This window comes from Carassius carassius, chromosome 21 (assembly GCF_963082965.1).
Source record: "Carassius carassius chromosome 21, fCarCar2.1, whole genome shotgun sequence".
Classification (NCBI taxonomy): Eukaryota; Metazoa; Chordata; class Actinopteri; order Cypriniformes; family Cyprinidae; genus Carassius; species Carassius carassius.
The window spans coordinates 14,014,548-14,035,027 of record NC_081775.1 but is presented as its reverse complement, the minus strand read 5'-3'; the positions used below and the strand labels follow the sequence as shown (position 1 = coordinate 14,035,027).

General features: G+C 38.6%; 2 protein-coding genes across 2 annotated transcripts; one reads left to right on the top strand and one right to left on the bottom strand.

Annotated features, from left to right (window-relative positions):
- Window positions 1-12,247: 12,247 nt before the first annotated feature.
- LOC132097594 (H-2 class II histocompatibility antigen, A-U alpha chain-like) lies at window positions 12,248-13,487 on the bottom strand. Its single transcript, XM_059503428.1, has 4 exons — window positions 13,424-13,487; window positions 12,951-13,214; window positions 12,506-12,787; window positions 12,248-12,420 (listed from the first exon to the last, which is right to left on the bottom strand). Exons 1-4 carry the CDS (start codon window positions 13,485-13,487, stop codon window positions 12,299-12,301), a joined length of 732 nt encoding a protein of 243 aa, XP_059359411.1. The 3' UTR covers window positions 12,248-12,298.
- Window positions 13,488-13,684: 197 nt separating this feature from the next.
- Window positions 13,685-15,594, top strand: LOC132097593 (rano class II histocompatibility antigen, A beta chain-like). The gene is made up of 5 exons (XM_059503427.1): window positions 13,685-13,770; window positions 14,050-14,316; window positions 14,489-14,770; window positions 14,858-14,971; window positions 15,476-15,594. The coding sequence occupies exons 1-5, from the start codon at window positions 13,713-13,715 to the stop codon at window positions 15,538-15,540; spliced, it is 786 nt and encodes a 261-aa protein (XP_059359410.1). The 5' UTR covers window positions 13,685-13,712; the 3' UTR covers window positions 15,541-15,594.
- Window positions 15,595-20,480: the final 4,886 nt, after the last annotated feature.

The window sequence follows — 20,480 nt, the reverse complement described above, 5'->3', positions numbered from 1 at the left end:
AAAACCTGACCTGTTCAAAAGGCCAGAAATGCACCACCGCATTTAGTCAACAATGGCATCACATAAGGTAAGTATCTCATCATCAGAGTAAATTAACATTTAACCATACAAATAAAAGTAATCAGTGTTTTACAATATTGTACCTTTTACAATATTACATTGCTAATAAACATTTCTCTTTTCAGGCACGCGCACGAGACATGCACGTGAAGCAATTTGACTCCAAGTGAAAATGACTGAACTCACTCAGCACAATGAAATTGTACAATAAATAAAAATACTCCAAAAATACAACATAAATCTTATGAACATAACAAATGAAATAAACTTCTGTTTTTCTCACAAAAGTAGTGTTGTGTTTCTTATTTAAACATTAAATTCAGCATACACACATAAATGAACTCACCACATCCAGATATTCACTTTCCAGCAATACGACGATGTAATTAACCCATCGATCGTCACAGGAGTAAAACAACTACAGAATCCACTCAATATCGTCCTCTTTTAACAATCCTGAAGAGATGTAAAGACTATTTTTATAGTTTTACTCAATTATTTCTCAATTTTCTTTATGACTAAACTAGACGAATTTCTCTCAGACTTCTCCACTCTCCGGTCTCGCGCATCTGCTCTGTGGGCGGATCACATCAACAGTATTCTGATTGGCTGAACCAATAACCCTAAATATTACAAATTATTTTTCCCACATAATTTATTCAACGAAAAAGGTTTGTTGACATCACCAATCTTTAATTATTTACGTTTTTGTGAACCCATTCATTTACAAAAATATATTTTATAATACTGAATTAGTCTGGGTTACATCCTCCCCTCCTAACTGTGCACGTCCCGTGACACAATAAAGAGTGACTCACATTTTATACATCCTGTATTGAGGATATCTCAGCTAAACTATTCAGACTTTCAGTGCCGCTCAATGCATTAGCGAAAGCAGTGTTTAACCCTTGAAACAAGGACTGCACTACATGTATCAAGGGGTTTCCAAGCTGTGGATAGGTAAGTATTTTAGGCCTCTCTCTTCGTCGAACCGATCGTCTGGGTAAGTCTCCTGAATGCTCATTTTTCTCCACATCGGAACTCTGGTTGTGTCCACTACATTCATCTTCAGCATTTACTTGGTCATTAACTGGTGTTACATCAGGTAAATGACTTGCCTCTACATATTCCGCAACATCAGGTAAGTATTCCACTGGAACTTCAACAGGTAAGTGTTCCCCTACAGCTCCAGTAGGTGAAGCTTGCTCTTGAACATCTACAGGTGAGTCACTACTCTGAACCTTCATAGCTGCATCATCTGCTGAGGATGAATGGACAACCTCAAGATTAGGAGAATCTTCCTTCAGATTGTTCGGCTTAAGAACTTTATGAACAGTAGTAAACCTTGTTTCATTGACTGGATATATACTTTGTACAGGATCAGGAATTTCATCATCTGTCTCGAGAGCAGAATCCAGACCATCAGGGCCTTGTGAATCAGGATTCAGCCGAGTCCTGCGCCTTGTGGTAGGTTTACTCACAGCTGGTTCTAAGGTTTCAGAAACAGGTAGGAACCCGCAAGGAAGCAAAAGATCTCTATGAAGAGTGCGAAGCGGACCATCCTTTGTCTCTGGACGAACCGTGTAAACTGGTAAGTCAGAAACGCGTTTCACAACGACGTAGACTTCAGATTCCCATCTGTCTGCTAACTTGTGCTTCCCGCGGATACGGACATTCCTGACTAACACACGATCTCCAACTTCCAAAGAAGAATTGGTCACATTTTTGTCAAATCGAATTTTGTTCTTTTCAGCAATTTTCTGTGCATTTCGTGAAGCAACCTCATAACTCTCTTTTAAGTGAGACTTAAGATGTTGAACATACTGTGAATGAGATACTTGTGAACTGTCTTTACCAGGTAATCCCAAAGCAATATCAAGTGGCAACCGAGGTTGACGGCCATACATCAGTTCATACGGGGAAAATCCTGTGGCTTCATGCTTGGTGCAATTATATGCATGGACCAAAGGTTTAACAAAATCCTTCCAATGGCTTTTATCCTTTTCTTCCAATGTTCCGAGCATGTTTAACAAAGTCCGGTTAAATCGTTCCACAGGATTCCCCCTAGGATGATATGGTGTTGTTCTGATTTTTTGGATCCCAGCAATTGCACAAAGTTCCTTGATGGTATGTGACTCAAAGTCTCGTCCTTGGTCACTATGTAACCTCTCAGGGAAACCGAAATGCACAATGAATTGATCCCATAGGCACTTTGCAACGGTTCTTGCTCTTTGATTTGGTGTTGGTACAGCCACAGCATACTTGGTAAAAAAATCAGTAATCACCAAGATATCACGAGTGTTGCTCTTGTCTGGTTCAAGAGAAAGAAAATCCATACAGACAAGCTGTAAGGGTCTTGTGGCTTGGATGTTTACCAAAGGTGCACTTTTTTGTGGCAAAGTTTTCCTGCGGACACAACGATTGCAGGTCTTAACTTTTTGCTCTACTTCAGCTCCCATCCTTGGCCAATAGAATCTGGAGCGGACCAGATCCAGCGTCCTTTCCATTCCCATATGACCCATTTGATCATGCAAACTGCTCATAGCAAAACTTCTGAGATCTTCTGGCAAAACCAATTGATGACTGACAGAGTCCCCATCTCGTCGCCGCCTATACAGAACTCCGTCCATCAACTCAAGACGGTCCCATTCTCGTAAGTAAAAGGGAAAATCTGGATATTCCTTTCTTAATGCAGGTGGAGGTTTTTCACCTGATTCCAGACACATTATCACCTCATGAATGATTGGATCAGATCTCTGCTTTTCTATTAATTCTCCCTTCGTCAAATCAGGTAAAGCAGGTAACCCACTTAAGTTATTTTCTTGCTCAAAACACTCAGGCACTGCTTCAGGATGAAACGCAAGGGACTCAACCAAGGTAACACCAGAATCATCAGCCTGTTGGATAGAATGTTTATCGCAGATGGCTCTGATTGCATCATTATCAGTACTCTGTAAGGTTTCAGCACCCGTTGTATGGTACTGCACAAACTTCTGGATCCTCTCATACTCTTTTGACGACAATTGATCCTCTGACTGCTCTTTGTGTGGTCGCCTTGACAAGCTGTCTGCATCAATGTTTTGTTTACCAGCCCGGTACTGCAGCTTAAATGAGAATGTGGAAAGTGCAGCGAGCCACCGGTAGCTAGTAGCATCAAGCTTAGCGGTTGTCAGAAGATAAGTCAATGGGTTACTATCTGTTACGGCAGTAAATGTGCTGCCATAAAGATAGTCATGAAACTTCTCCGTTACAGCCCATTTAAGGGCAAGAAACTCAAGTTTATGAGCTGGGTAACGGGACTCGCTTCGCGATAAACCTCTGCTGGCAAATGAAATCACACGTTGTTTCCCATCCTGCTCTTGGTACAGTGCAGCCCCCAGTCCTGTGGTGCTGGCATCTGTATGAACAACATAAGGAAGTTTGGGGTCCGCAAAACCCAAGACAGGAGCGGTGGAAAGCTTTTCAATGAGGGTCTTGAATGCTTCTTGGCAAGCAGTCGTCCAACGACCACCAAAAGGCTCTTTGGGATCGTAATACTGACGTTCTTTATCAGCCTTCTTACAACTTTTCCTCAGTGGTGGATAACCAGAAGTCAGGTCATTCAGGGGTTTTACTATTTGTGAGTAGGCTTTAATAAACCTACGATAGTAGCCTGAAAAACCAAGAAACGACCTTAACTCCTTAAGGTTTCTTGGACATGGCCAGGTTTTTATAGCCTCAATCTTTTCAGGATCCGTTTCCACCCCACGCTCGGATACCACATGCCCTAAGTATCTGACAGAAGTCTGGAAAAAACGGCACTTCTCTGGCGAAAGTTTGAGCCCGTATTCCTTCAGGCGAGCTAAGACTTGCAGCAGCCGCCTCTCTTGTTCCTCTAGGGTTTTGGAGAACACAATCAAGTCATCCAAAAACACAAGCACTTCTTTTAGATTGATGTCTCCCATACACTTTTCCATCAGCCTTTGGAAAGTGCTTGGTGCATTGGTTACCCCCTGTGGCATCCGATTAAATTCCCAAAACCCCAACGGACACACAAAAGCAGTTTTGGGCTTGTCCACTTCTGCAACTTCAATCTGGTAATACCCAGATTTCAAGTCTAAAACAGTAAACCACTTCGAACCATTTAAAGCTGAAAATGTTTCTTCAAGGTTCGGTAAGGCATAAGCGTCCTTGACTGTTTGAAGATTTAACTTCCGATAATCTATACAGAGTCGTACATCGCCATTTTTCTTCCTGACCACCACTATTGGCGATGAGAAAGGGGATTCCGACTCACGTATGACTCCGCTTGACAAAAGCTCCTGAAGGTGTTTTCTTACTGCTCCAAGGTCTCGTGGATGGATTGGTCTAGCGCGATGTTTAAACGGGGTCTCATCATGTAATTTGATGGAATGTTTCACTTTCTGTGTATGTCCAAAGTCCAGATTGTGTTGAGCAAAGACTTCTGGCATCTCACATAGCTTTTTGGTGATTCGGTCCTTCCACTCCTGTGATAGTGGAGAATCACCAAAATTCAAAGTGAACATTTCCTCTTTGACCGCCGTGTGCTCATTACTTTGAGAAGCTAACTTAGACACAGCACTGTCAGAAGAAAGTACCGACTCCAACGCATGGATTTCTGCAATAACACACCTCTGCGGGATAGTGATGTCATGATCGGTTTCATTTGTAAGAACTACAGGAAGATGGCAGGATTTCTTAGAAGGAAGGGTAAGTAAGCAGTTTTTTACAACAACTCCTCCAGGTAGGGAAGATATGGAGGGGTGTTCCACTACAACCCACTTATCAGTTGAAACTCCACTCACATGGGCAATCCCTTCTAAAACGACAGTTTGGCCAGCAGCCATGACTTCAGGCACCCTACCCCTCAACCCAACATGACCGAGAACACCAGTTGTGCCATATTCATGCCGCAATCTGAGGGTATTCAGAACAGACCTGTAGCCAAACAATGAAGGTTGGAATGTGGTAGAACTCACTTTCAAGTGTTCCTCATAAAGGGTGTCCAAAGTATTTGTCCCAATCAGGACTAAAGGCATGGTGTGGGACTTTGGATCTGGAACCACCAAAGCAACGGTGGGTACATCAACACTTGTACCAATGAAGTCTGCCGGGAAGGTCACAATCAATTCTATGTACCCAATGTAGGGTACAGAAAGACCATTCGCACCTTCAACCTCCAACAAATCAGAGAGGGAATTGATAGGATATTCTGAAAGACATTGCTCATAAAAAGACAAAGGAATAGTGGTAACTTGTGAGCCAGTGTCTATCAAACAATTGCATTCCTGCCCTGAAATAGTAACTTGTGCTATACATTTTTCGCCAATCAAACCCTTGGGCAATCTGGAAATGTTCATCTTGGAGCAATGGTTTTGTGTGGAGACTTTGGTTTGAAGGGGACAGTTCAATATTTCAGTCCCTGGTTGTCCCACAACAGGAACTGATTCTAGTTTAAAGTGCCTTTTGTGATGTTGTTTTGAATTTCCCACTGGGATTGTTTCTCCCTCAAAAGTTTCCGCTTTTCAGCCACCAGGGTTGGGTTGGACTCTGACTCACAGGAGGAGGCAATGTGGCCATCCTCCCCACATTTAAAGCAATACCACGGCCTGGGTTTGTCAGTTTGTTTATGATTCACAGGTATTGTGGCTACAGCACTCTGTTTGCTTGATCTTTTCTCTGTGGAAAAAGTTTTCCGATCCACTGCTTGCGATGAAGATTTCTTTGGGGCATCAGCTTTAGAGGTAAGTTTTGCTAGTTGGCTCTGGAGAGTCGCTATCTGTTTTCTTAGCTCTTTAGCTTCTGTAGCCAACGACAGCACATTGGTGGATGAAGTTGGGTCAGTTTCATCAGACACCCAGGTTCTTTGGGTATGCATCAGTGCGCGCTGCTTAGTACCACCTAGATGTTGTTTCATACGCATGGTTTTTGCAGCATGTTTATCTTCCTCAGTCCGTAGCATCAACAACAACTGTGCAAAGGGTGGAGGATCATCACGTTTTTGTGCCAGTCGCAGATCAGTAATCAAGCCATCATCCCAGCAGCCCCGGCAGAACTGCTTCAAGAGATGCCGGTCTGCTTCACTGGGTGAAACACCACCACGCTTAATTGTTACACCCAAGGCTGCCTGAAGCCTAGACAGGTAAGCTGAAGGTCTCTCCCCTGCATCCTGCAAGGTATTCATAAATCTAGCAAAGAGCTCGTCACCGTCTTCTACTGTGCCGAAAGCAGAATCTAGTAACTGCAGGTAAGCTGCTGGAGAAGAATCAGGGCTCAAGTGTTTAATAACATCAGCAGCTGGAGACAAAAGACTGTCCAGGATCTTTCTTGACGTATGAAGATCAGATATTGCAGGATCTTTCAGAACAAGATCAACACTAGAACGCCATGAGTCATAATCCGTTTCATTGGCAGGTCTAGGTTTTCTCCCAGAAAATAATCTGAGTCGCATAGGCGCGTGCACCTGAGTAATAGCTTCTCCATTCCTCACCACGTGTTCAACAACCAACCTCTGGACTTCAGGTGGGTTAAGTATTGTGGGAGAGGTAAGAACTGAGGTGTCAGCCACGTAAGAAGCAGCAGGTTGGGTCTGCTGGGTTCCTCCTTTGTAAGGCTGAGCGGTGAATGGAGTTGCTTTGCCTTCAAGCGGTTCTTGACCAGATAGTCTAATCGGGTCTTTGTCAGCAGCTTCAGATGTAGTGCTTGCTGGGAGAACCACAGAACTCATTTCTGTCAGCATTTCACTTAGCATCACTTCAAAATTTGCCCCACTGAGTTTTGCAATTTCTTTTAACCCTTTGAGGTAAGATCTAGTAGCACTACCCCCCAATTGTCGGGTGTAAACACTAGATAATGATCTGACTATGTAAGTGACATTTGGATCACTGGTTAGCTGGTAAGTAAATGGCAGCATGGGCTCTAACGACTGTAAAGCACTGCCACTGTCAAACTCAATAATTAAGTCATGATAAAACTCAGATTCAGGGTCCTGAATTTTCACTGACCTATCAATAGAACCATGTTCTTGCAGAAGTTTTATCAGTTCGTCATCCTCTGTTGTTCCAGTTACCCCACTAACTATTACAGCATTTGGGATTTTGATACCTTCTTGATCAATTACATCCATTTTGACAGTGAACTGGTTGATTTGTCTGAGCACTAAAATGGGTTTAAATTTCAGCTGCCTGTCCTCAGCAACACATCGCCATCTCCTGGCTGGCTCGCCAATGTTATGTAACGGGTTATTACTTATAAATTTGGACTTCACTTTATGAACCAATTAGGAGATCAGAAGATTGTTATGTTCGACTACGGAGATGGAGAGTTATTGCTGAGGGATGACAGGACACCACTGTTAAGGTAAGTATATAACTTTTATAAATGTTTGTTTGAACACACAGGCCTTTCCCCTTTTAAAGTAAACACAATAAAATAAAATAAATAAACAATTAGAAGTGAATCACTTAAATTCAATGAAAAGAAATAGAATAAGTCACTGAACAAATCACTGTCAGTTTTACACTAGAAATACATTAATAATGTACCCAACAGCAAATTGACAAAACCTGTTCAGACTCAACCACAATTTTGTAATATCACACTCACGTCGACGATAGGTTCAATTTCCAAATACTCAATCACTGATATCAGTCTTTTCTATTAGATATCTCAGTTCTCAGTCCCGTATGGAGAAGGAAAAAACAGTCTCTGTGCAGGAAAAGTTTTACCTTGAGCAGGGAAAAACAAAATATGAAATCAAGATACTCTCTTGGTCCTTTAAGATGAATTTTCTTCTTTTTTCGTCCAGTATCCAATTAGGTTGGCTCGCCATCCATGAGAATCAACTCCACTCAGAAAAAAAACCTGACCTGTTCAAAAGGCCAGAAATGCACCACCGCATTTAGTCAACAATGGCATCACATAAGGTAAGTATCTCATCATCAGAGTAAATTAACATTTAACCATACAAATAAAAGTAATCAGTGTTTTACAATATTGTACCTTTTACAATATTACATTGCTAATAAACATTTCTCTTTTCAGGCACGCGCACGAGACATGCACGTGAAGCAATTTGACTCCAAGTGAAAATGACTGAACTCACTCAGCACAATGAAATTGTACAATAAATAAAAATACTCCAAAAATACAACATAAATCTTATGAACATAACAAATGAAATAAACTTCTGTTTTTCTCACAAAAGTAGTGTTGTGTTTCTTATTTAAACATTAAATTCAGCATACACACATAAATGAACTCACCACATCCAGATATTCACTTTCCAGCAATACGACGATGTAATTAACCCATCGATCGTCACAGGAGTAAAACAACTACAGAATCCACTCAATATCGTCCTCTTTTAACAATCCTGAAGAGATGTAAAGACTATTTTTATAGTTTTACTCAATTATTTCTCAATTTTCTTTATGACTAAACTAGACGAATTTCTCTCAGACTTCTCCACTCTCCGGTCTCGCGCATCTGCTCTGTGGGCGGATCACATCAACAGTATTCTGATTGGCTGAACCAATAACCCTAAATATTACAAATTATTTTTCCCACATAATTTATTCAACGAAAAAGGTTTGTTGACATCACCAATCTTTAATTATTTACGTTTTTGTGAACCCATTCATTTACAAAAATATATTTTATAATACTGAATTAGTCTGGGTTACAGTTGCATCTCAGACAAACTGTTATTTTTTACTGTGTACTTGTTGTCATATTGTTTTCAAAACAATAGCCTAAGTTACGAAGCATCACAAATACTCTGGAAGCAAACTTAGAGATACCTAGAGAAGACAATGCTTATTAGTTTCAGAGGTTCAAAAAGGTGTGTGTGTGTGGGGGGGGGGGGGGGGGGGGTTGTACTGTATGTTGCATACATCCTAACCCTTTTGTCTCAAACTCAATTCCTGAAGGTTTAGCTCCAACCCTCAAACACACCTGATCCAGCTAGTCTTCAGGATTAGAAACTTCCTAGCAGGTGTGAGTTGGAGCTGTACTGCAGAGCTGTGGCCCTCCAGGAATTGAGTTTGAGATCTCTGGCCTAAATAGTCTAACCAAACACAGTGGAATGTTGTTCAGGCTGGCATCAGTATTACTGGTCATTTGTGCTTTTAAACTTATTTTTCTACAATCTTTATGATCAACAAAAAGTGTATGTTTAATTTTTTTAAATTAAAACTCATAAGTTACTTGTTGAGTTATTGGGTATTTCATCTTGCTACCCATCTTTTAGGCTAATTTTAGTGACAGAATTGTGGTAAAGGGAGGATTGATCTCCTTGATTGAATAGAAAATGCTCCGGTTACTAAATATAACTTTGGTTCCCTGAGGAACGAGCATTGCAACCAATGAGATACTGGAAAGAGCATTGCAACCAATCTCACATTGGTAAAAACAGTTTTTCCTCTGAATACTGAAGCCTGGTGTGTTAATGTTCATGCAGGTACGTGCATTGCATTAAAATGGCATTCAGCCACCAAAACGCAGCACGTTCTAAATCAATTCTTTCGACTGACTGCAAAAGCACTGGCTCGCTAACACAGCAGCATTGTGCAATGCTCGTTTCTATATCTCAGGTAACCAAGAATAAGTTTTGTAACCAGAGCATTCCCTTACTATACGGTTACTTGCATTGAGGGAAAGTTATTCAGTCATGCCATGCTATAACCACAGAACGAAGAAACGTAGCGTGAACCTAGAACCAGGGTGCCCAGAGTGAGGACCCTAAGAGAATCATAGGTGATCAAAGGTGTGAAGCCCCAGAAACAGTGGGACCTGGGCCCCAAGTCCAGGGTCTGCAGACAGTTTAGCAGTTTTAAACAGACAGAATCTGTTCCTGACGGACAGGGACTTCTAGGTTATAAAACCTAGCAAAGGTGAGTGGTGAGGACCAGAAGACTGCTACACAGATATGCCCAACTGAGATGCCACCCTTCTTAACAAGGTGCTAATGGTTCTGTGCAAATGGTTAAACAACTCTTTTTATAGCCTCATTCCCAGTTTTCCAAATGGTTTTATTAATTTCCTATCACTTTCCCTTCCTCCATATATGTGTGATTGTATGTTTGTTGTTTAGAGTTTGTTGTTTGTGATTGTATGTTGTTTAGAGTAGATATGTGTTGTGATGCAGCTAAATAAACTTTTGTGAGCATTCACTGTGTTCTAAGTCTGGTGCTTGCAGGTAATGCTCTAATGCATTAGTACTGTAAGAAAGTTATTTTCTCCGGCCACGAAAACAATTCGTTCATTGTAATCTTAATTTTGCTATACAGTTACTTCTGGTAGCTGATGTAAATAATTGTAAATAATTCTAATTAATTGTAATTATTTAAATACATTTCCCTTTGAACTAATTTGCTACGTCAACTAATTTTTTTTTTCATCTGTTCTCCAAAATAATAAAAAAAGGAAGGAGTACAATTTAAAAGAAAATAAGGAAGCACAGAAAAGTAACTTCATATGTCTCCGATCATCCAACACTGTTGTCCTCCATGGACGTTGACGGCTTTTTATTTTGCTGAGCTCACTAGTCCATTCTTTTTTCTCTGAATGTACCAACTGAACTCAGAATGTAACTGTTGATTTGTTGATTTTGTGTTTATATACAGTATATACATATATATATACATATATACATATATAACAAGTAGATTGTTTTCTTAATTTGCAGTTGGTTTTTTACTATTTGAAGTGTGGTGAGCTCTCTCGGCCTATGTAGAAAGGAGACATTGTGTACCTTATGCCCCAACTCTGAACTGGGTTGAGACACTTCTCGACTTTTTTAAGAGGTCATCAGATGCAAAATTCACTTTTACATGTTGTTAAAACTGAAATGTGTCTTGGCGGTGTGTGTACACAACCACCCTATAATGATAAATCCACCCTGCGCTTTTTGTTTTTTAACCTTTGTTGGGGATGTTTTCTTCGACTAGGGGGTAAAGTTGAGTCTTATTTTGGCCACAACTTTCTCTGTGTTTGAGCAAATGGAATGATTTTTGGTGATAAATCTTATTTTGACACATATTTTGGGAAAATGCCTGGAAAATTTTCAAAAACAATACACTGTGGGCAAAATCACTACCCTTTCGTTATGTCTGTGGATGAAAACAACCACTAAATTAAACTGATGTAAAAATGTATCAGATAAATTTTGCCTTTTAACTTTTTTTGCATAAATCTATTAATCAACCTCAGTCCTGATCAAAACTACTTTTAACTCTTTAATTACCAAGTTCATAAATGATGTCACTGCTTTGGGGGAAAAAACACACAAAATTACATATTTTCAATATAAAAAGTGATTGTGGACTGGATATTTTTTTACCTTTTATCACAGTCTTGGGCATGTCAAAGATTAGTAACAACATTGGCTTTGGTGCATTGTTAGTTTTTGTGCAGCATTAGATAAAAAAAAAATTCTCCCTCGTTTATTGTTCGTGGCTGTTTTTGCCCAATTGACTTCCATTATAACGGCATTTTTTGATTGCAAAGCTATGACACCATAAAATCATGCATTCTTGATTGTTGTTGGTTTTCCCTGTTGGGAAGAGGTTAAATTTGTTATTTTTACAGTTGATCACTAGGTGGGACCCATTAACCCTTTAGATAGGCCTGTGCCAAAAAAAGCTTAGTTTCTGGCTTACGCCCAAAAAACACCCATTACTCATTAAGAGAATAGGGACAACCCGTTTAGACCATGCGCCTGGGCGCGCCAACCGTTTTTTAGTCGTTAAAATAGCAAAAGAGGATTTGGATACGCCCTGAGTGCACCTGTGCCATGCGCTTTACACTTTGTGTTTAGATCGTTAAAATAGGGCCCATAGCGTGAATGCATCTAGGAACAGTGATGTGCAATGCCTTCAGATCTATTCATCCCAGGACTGTGATGTGTTGGCTGATCTGTTTACAGTTCATACTGTATTTCCAAAAACTGAAGGTATGAGTATAATATGTGCACTTTTGAGCCTGTGTACTGTTAGAAAATAAATTATGTTGAAATACACATTTATATTTTTTACTAGTTTATTATATTTTACATTTTTTAAAAGGAAGAGCAATGTCAGTCAATGTACAATGCGGAACCATTCTAGATTGTTGTTTTTAAAACAGGAAGAACATAGCGTGTATTTGACTTACATAAGCTTTTGCAATGCAAATGTTATGTCCTCTGTAACAGTAATAACAACACATACAGTATGTCAATATTACTGTATCAGTATAATTATATCCATTTCTTTCCTTTGGCAATGAAAAATACTCCAGTGGCGAGACAAAGCAGCCCAAGAGCCAGACCAACTCCACAGAACACTGATGGACCAGTGTTGGGCTCCTTTATCTCTACAACTGCATACACAGACACAAATATGTGTGAAATTCATGCTGTGTGTTTTTAACAGGGATTAAATGTGAGTAACAAATACAAACCCACCCCATGTTCTGGTTTGAGGTTGTTGAAGGGCTTTGTGCTCCACAGAACAGCTGTAAATGTCTCCTTCCTCTGGAATGAAGTTCAGTCGAGAAAAAACATTCACTGTCCCGTCTTTGTTGGGGTAATATCTGCTGAGAGTTGATTCATCTGTCACATTCACATTGTTCTTGATCCATGAGACTCTGACAGGTGGAGGGAAGAATCCAAAAACCAGACAAACCAGGTTGTTCCTGACATCTAATTTCACGTTACTCCTGGGATAAACTGAGATCCAGGGGGGTTCTGAAAGACATTTTTATTTCAGTTTGATAATAAAAACATAAAAAAAACTATTTTTCTGTTATGTAATGTATACTAAAATGTTTGCACATTTTAGTCCCTTGATTTTGAATTGATAGAGTGAAATGTTTAATTAAAATGGGCTGTAGATTAAAATAAAACTTACCAAGAGTTTCAGATGCATTAAAGGAGAGTGTCCTGAAATATGTGTCTTTGCAAAAATTTGTTACTTCAATAAAATCTATGTCAATATTATCCAAGGGGTATGTATTCAAGATAGTTTGAGTTTGTACAAAGTCAGGTGCTACAAAAACCAATTTTTTCTCATTAAAGTCCATGTATGCAATCACATCATTGTTAAAAGTGAAGAGAATTTCATTAGTACCTGCTGATCCACTGCACGATATAATCAAGCCATATTCAAGATAGCCTAGATCACAGAATTTATAAGATTATTATGTAATAACTCACAAAGAACATGAAATAAATTAACACTTTAGCTAGCTTTAGCATGAACGTATGACAAATATTTATTAATAGAAGATTATCAATAATACTGCTACACTACAAAGTATCCTTTGCCATTCAGACCACATTTTAAAACAAAACCGCAAACCTTGTCTCAAAGCTTTTACTTACTTTGGCCCTCAGTATATAGGAAATAGGTGATGAAAAATGTTATTCCACAAAATGTTCCAAGCATGTTTGTTCACAGAAGTGAATCTAACCAAAGAATGGTTGCATCCTTCTGCTTAACATTATAATTCAGTATGGTGCTGTGTTCAGTCATTAGAATAATATTTTGGTTTAAAATGATCTGATTGGCAGATGCTGACACTAAGAGTGTCATTATCATATCCAGGCATGTACGTTACAGTGCCAAGACCAATATATTCATGAGGCAAAAGTACGTGGCACAAATGCAAAAATGCAATACAGTCCTGTACTGTATCTGGCAATGTTTTTGTCTGCTTTATCTGAAAAAGGTAAGATTAAATGCATTTATATAGAAATGTCTTTGTTAAATGTCTGTTTAAGTGATCTAGGATTAATTTGTATAATACATTTCTCTAGAATTCATTGTTGCAGAATTTTGTTTGCCCACACATTTTTTAAATACATTTCTTGATTTTATTAAGTGTCTTCAGTCTGCTCTTGTATTATATTATAACATAATATAATCTAAATATATATCTTATATACACTGTATATGCTAATTTTTGTATTCCTGTTCATTTCTCTCTTTTTTTCTTTCTTTTTTTTAGTGCACGGACATTATGGATATATCAAAATGTTGTGTCATGCATGTATCTCTCAACAAAATGTTGAGCTTACTTACTCAGTCAACTACAACAAGTTTGAATATCTGAGATACAACAGTACTGAGAAAAAGGTTGTTGGTTACACTGAATTTGGAGAGAAATGGGCAGAGGATTATAATAATAACAAGGTTGTACTTGCAAAGGGAGATATTCTTCTGCAACACTGCATATTTTTTAGAGAGTTAATTGTCCCTTATGGAGAGGTAACGGGTAAGATAATTCTACTTGCGATAAATGCTATTTACAAAATGTGAAAATAGCAGTTATATTTGTTAATTTCAGTGTTAATTTATTAGTGTCACGCCCTTGTATATACAGTATACTAGATTTTTATATTTTATATATATATATAAAAAAAAAATTCTTTTTTTCACTTCTACAGTAAAACCAGAAGTGATTATTTGGTCAGACAGGGAAGCTAAAGGGAATGAAAAAGCTGTTCTGGTGTGCAGTGCCTATGACTTCTACCCCAAACCCATCAAACTGACATGGATGAGAGATGATAAAGAGGTGATAACTGATATGACGTCCACTGAGGAGCTGGCTGATGGAGATTGGTACTACCAGATCCACTCCCATCTGGAATACTTCCCCAAATCTGGAGAGAAGATCTCCTGTGTGGTGGAGCATGTCAGCTCCCATAAACCCCTGATCTATCACTGGGGTAAGAATGAGTTATAATGAATTTAGTGTTTACAATCAGTTGCCTCATGGGACATATTTAAAACAAGGGGGGAAAATGTCATTACAGATCCTTCTCTGCCTGAGTCTGAAAGATCTAAGATCATTCTTGGGGCTGTGGGGCTGCTGATGGGGGTATTTATAGCAGCCGGAGGACTGATCTACTACAAGAGAAAACACACAGGTTGGTATTCATATTCAGTGTTAGAGGTAAATCATTAGAAGTAATGTACGTAAGTTATGCGCAATCTGACTACTTTCTACTTTTACTAAATATCTGAGGTACTTTTTCAAGTAATGCAAGTTGCTTTGGATGTTCCGTTTATTCACTGACACATCTCCTGAACCCGTGGTTAGGGAACTTGGGAGTGAGGTGCAGAGGAAGAGGCACTTCCTCCAGCCTGAAGCTTATTAATTGTACTCTTTGTGGGAAAGGACCTTTACAGCTGCACACACACACACATACATAAGTAACAAAAAAGTGCTGTAATGCCTTATGTTCCATAAAAAGTAACTGAGTAATGCATTTAGTTACATGATATTGTAATGCAGTACTTTTAAAAGCAACTTTCCCCAACACCGTACATATTGTATGGTAAAGAATGAAAACAATAATAATAATAATAATTCAGTGTTAATAATATTAACTGAGATGTTGAAAATGTTGTTGTTTTGTTGCTGTCTACAGGCTTTTTCAGACTTCCAGTCTGTTTACTTCCACTTCAAACAATGAACGGCACTGAAGAGCAGTAGGTCGTAATAGCAGAGTCTGCAACATCCCTTTTTCACCACCTGAGAGAACCGTGGTTGAGTATGAGGGCTGTGTGACAATATTCAGACATCAGTCCCCTATTCAGTATTTCTCATCTCCTGATTATCCATATTATCTGATTTAATAAGCATCATTCTCTTTGGTTAACCAGTCTCTTGTCACTCTCACCTTTCTTAAGGTCATCTGTTATCTAAATAGTATGGAAATTAAAAAAAAATTAATAAAAAAAATTATTCCATGCTCATGAGAACCACCAAACAAGCATGCAAACCTGTGCAAAGGAACTAGAAAACTTTTCTATCATTTTCCTATTTGTTTTTTGTTGTTGTTTTTGTTTGTACATTTAGTTTCCCATATTTTTTATGCAAAGGATTTGGTGTGCATAGAACTTTCTCATGTTTGCTTGTAAAAAACAAAAACAAAAAACCTTTTAGCCTGAATGCACTGAGTCGCTTTGGATAAAAGTGTCTGCTAAATGCATAAAATGTAAATGTAAAATATTCTTGTGCTCGTGAACAGAGGTGGGTAGTAACGAGTTACATTTACTTCGTTACATTTACTTGAGTAATTATTTGGGGTAACTAATACTTTTCGGAGTATATTTAAAGATGGGTACTTTATACTCTTACTTGAGTAAATTTTTGGGGAAAAATCTGTACTTTTACTTCGTTACTGTGGGCGACGCTCCTCTCGTTACTTTATCTTAATGCAATAAATGTTATAAATGCTTCAGTTTGTTCCAAACGCGCCGTCTACCTTTCTCTGGGCAATGAGCGATGCCCATTCGCGAATGATTCATTCTTTTGAGTCAATTCTATTCAAAGGCTTGATCAAACCAATTGGCAAACGAGTGAATTGGATTATGAATCAGTTTGAATGATTCGTTCAGTTCCCTGCCGCACGCGCTGAGCATCTGAAGTGGTTCACTCGGAGTTGTAATGTTTAAGAACAGAAAGAGCGTTGAAAACGTGGCTGGAACTGCACTGAATTGAAAGCAAATCTGCAAAGGCCATTATTTGCTTGCGATGGAGATCCTTATTAGATGAACACCGCGTGTGCTGTCTACTGTTTAACAGGTAATAACTTGGGCTACATTCGATTACAGTACACAATACCACTGTGACATTAGTTTGTTGTACGTGTGTGGCTTATAACAGAGGGGAGTCAAGTTGAATGCAGCTTCCAAAAGACAAAAAATAGCCGATTAAGATTTTATTAATTTTAATACAATCACACTGGTGCTAGTACATTCAGCAAGTCATATCATCAGCTGCTAAATTCAGATCTGTGATCGCTTGCTGGCGCTGAGCCAGATGCGTTTATACAGCGCTGCGCATTATAACCAATCACACATGATTCTTTTGAGCTTATTAAAGCATTGGCCAATCAGAGGCGTTCAGATGAGTCATCGCTGAAATGCCGGTGCGTCCTTCACTCGCTCACTGACTGAATACCTCTTTCTGGCGAATTCTCTCGTCAGAAACAACAAAGTGAAGATGTGTGTACGAATCTTTAATTACAGTTTTTCAGAATTGCTAAGACGCATTTCTTGAAACCTGCTCTCCTTTTCTCTAAACTGTGAACACAAAACCCAATTTTCAAGCTACATTCACAAAACCTCTGACTCCTCTTGCAAAACCAAACATTTGACCCAAAACCATTTTAACTTTAATTAAAATCACTCACTACCGTCAAAAACCACACAAAACCAGCTAATGTGCAAACACAACTTAGCAACCATTACACACTACATAAATAAATGCAAAACACTGTGGGATAGCGGGAATAATTTTATTCTTGTACTCAGATTTAAACAAAGAAATAAAAATCAAGCTTTTAAAAAAACTGCAGCAAAAAAGAGAAACAAAAGTTATGTAAAGAAAAAAAAAAAGACATGTTTACAGCATTGATTCTGCCTCAGGATCACGCCTCTCTGCTGGGTGAGGCCACAGGACTCCATCCACGTCACATGCTATGTTCTCCCTTGCAAGGCAACGGGGACAGAATGCTTTAGCATGCCGAATCCAGCCCTGGCAAGATTCCACGCTGATGTCTCCACATGCTCCAGTCATTGCTTGAATTAGGTTCTCCTGTGTGTAAGGGTTATGGTCATACACTTTCCATCTCCATGCGGAGAAAAACTCCTCGATAGGGTTTAAGAAGGGAGAGTATGGTGGAAGACAGACATTAATAAAATGCTGCTCATTTTGAAACCAGTCGCGTATTCTCGGACCACGGTGAAAGCTCACATAGTCCCAAATGACAACCTACATGGGACGCTCCGCCTGCTCGCGCTCCCTCTGCTCGAGCAGAGCACCCCGTAGACCATCCAGGAATGTTAGCAGCAGTTCGGTGTTGTATGACCCAACAGTAACATGACTGTTGAGAACCCCATAGCTGCTGATGGCAGCACAGATGGTTACATTTCCACCACGCTGGCCAGGCAGTTCAATAATGGCACATTGACCGATCACGTTGTGACCTCTTCTTCTCCTTTTGGCTAGATTGAATCCAGCTTCATCCATGAAAATCTATTCATGAGGCATAGCCATTGAGTCAAGCTCAAAGATTCTCTGTACACAGTGAAAACTACATTTAGTTCCATAAATGACACAGTAAGATGTATACATGTGCTGCTTCTCAAACTACACAGTACTTTCTAGTACTGAGTTTACTTGCACATATTGACATCGTAGCTCTTTCACTCTCTCTCTGTTTCGCTCAAATGGTACCCGATAAACTGGTTTCATCCTTATCTTGTTGCAGGACACGATCAATTGTTGACAGACTCACACTATTTATTCCCTCGAAATGTACGTTGTCTTCTACAATCCGCTGCTGTATTTCATGCAGTCGAATTGCATTGTTCTGACGGACCATATCCACAATAAGTGTCTCCTGGTGTTGTGAGAACATGCATGTCCTTCCACCCTCATGAGGCCGTCTTTCAATTCTGTAAAAAGAACCCCATTTAGTTAGAAGTATACACATACACACACATTTTATTCAGTAAATGTTTTCAAAACACAGTACCATGGAAAAGTTATGTGTCATTGTCCCCTTTCTGAGACAAGTATACTTTACCTGTTTTCTTCTCTGAAGGTCCGGATTATAGAAGCCACTGAGAACCTGCTTAGGTTTGGTTGCACACGTTGCCCTGCCTCCCTCATAGTCATGCCATGCATCAGAACATGATCTATGACATTTGCTCGAATGTCATTTGAAATTATTGATCTGCTTGGTCTTTGTCCTCGCCCACCACCTCTGACACAGACTCCTCTTCCTCTTCCTCTTTCTCTTTCTCTTTCTCTTCCTCTTCTTCCACCTCTTCCTCTGTTCTGCTCCATTGTTGGATCAACTCATGCCATTTGCATTTGACTAGGCTTAAATACTGTTTTCTAATTGTGTGCACTGATTGGACACATGCGTTTTCAATTTTGAGTGGTAGTGTGTAAAGGATGAGAACAGTGTGTTAGTTGTGTTTAACTTCTGTAGCCTGTGTGCACAATTCTGGGTACAAGTGTATGACAATGCAAAGTTGTGTTCTGTGTTTGAGAATGTGTTTAGAGTTTTGGGAAATGGGCGATTCAGATTCGCAAATTGTGTCCTAAACAGATGAATAGTGTTTAAGATTTTGACAACAGTGTGATTGATTTGATAAAAGAGTTTTGGCAGTTGCCAGTTTAGTTTTTACAATGGGATTTAGTGTTTTAGCAATTCAGAAAAACTGTAAGATATTGATTTCACAGTGTTAACAGTTTCAGTGATTTTAATGGGAGTTTCTGAGAGTGATTGAAATCTAGACTGTCAGTGAAAATGATCTTTGATAATGTAAATGTTATTTGCTCTCTTTCTGAACAATGAAAGTTTAGTAGCAATATTTATATCACATTAACTTTCAATGTTAAATTCACATTTAATATAAAGTCAGTCGTATTAAAAATATGTTATATATCTGTTACTTAAGTAAACAGACAGGGTTTTATAATAAATTACATAAATTGGAGTAAAGGCTGATGAAATATATACATTTATACACGCACACATACATTACATACATTTTATCTATATATCTAAATAAAAATAGGCTCAGTATATATGACCCAAAGTAACTAGTAACTAACTACTTGAGTAGATTTTTTATCCGATACTCTTTTACTCTTACTCAAGTAACTATTCAAGACTAGTACCTTTACTTTTACTTGAGTAAATATTTCTAGAAGTACTTTTACTTTTACTTGAGTACAGTTTTTGTGTACTCTACCCACCTCTGCTCGTGAAAGTGTCAGGGGGTTTTAAATTCAAGAATCAATTCAGGATGGTCCTGCTAGTGATGGGAAAAAAACTGAGCTTTCAGAAACTCCCAATTAACTGAACCAATTGCTTTGCAAAAAAAAAAAAAAAAAAACTCTCTTTTTCTATTGCAAATGTTTTCATAAAAGTAATCATTTTACTGTAATGTACAAATCATTAAATACCATTTACTATGAAGTTTATTTATAATTTGTATTCTTTTGTTAATTTGTAGTGTTTGTTTTATGTTGGGCTTTGCTAACTATGTAATGTATTCTAGTAGACAGCAAGGACGTAAAGAAAAAAGCTTTCTCATATCTTTACTCAATGGGTTGTGGAAGCAGATCCCTATATGTTAGTGTATTTGTATTGTCCGCATATCAGGAGATCAAAGTATCTGAGATTTTTCCAGCCTTACATTCATTTTATATTCATATATATGTGATGTATTATAAATCTTCAGTTCCTTTAATAAGATTTGATTAAAAACACATTGTACATAATGTAAATTACAGAATCCCTCAGTTGTGGCATACCATTAAAAATAAATAAATAAATAAATAAATAAATAAAAATGACCAATTATTATGTTAATATCAATATATGGCAATCAAATGACAACTATGAT

Bases quoted from the DNA above. Each gene is read 5' to 3' on its own strand.
- LOC132097594 (XM_059503428.1), bottom strand. From the start codon at position 13,487: ATGCTTGGAACATTTTGTGGAATAACATTTTTCATCACCTATTTCCTA. The intron at 12,788-12,950 runs GTAAGTTTTATT...AATGTCTTTCAG, and splicing joins TAATGCATCTGAAACTCTTG to AACCCCCCTGGATCTCAGTT. The intron at 12,421-12,505 runs GTGGGTTTGTAT...CTGTGTATGCAG, and splicing joins ACCTCAAACCAGAACATGGG to TTGTAGAGATAAAGGAGCCC.
- LOC132097593 (XM_059503427.1), top strand. From the start codon at position 13,713: ATGCAATACAGTCCTGTACTGTATCTGGCAATGTTTTTGTCTGCTTTA. The intron at 14,317-14,488 runs GTAAGATAATTC...TCACTTCTACAG, and splicing joins CCCTTATGGAGAGGTAACGG to TAAAACCAGAAGTGATTATT. The intron at 14,972-15,475 runs GTTGGTATTCAT...TGCTGTCTACAG, and splicing joins CTACAAGAGAAAACACACAG to GCTTTTTCAGACTTCCAGTC.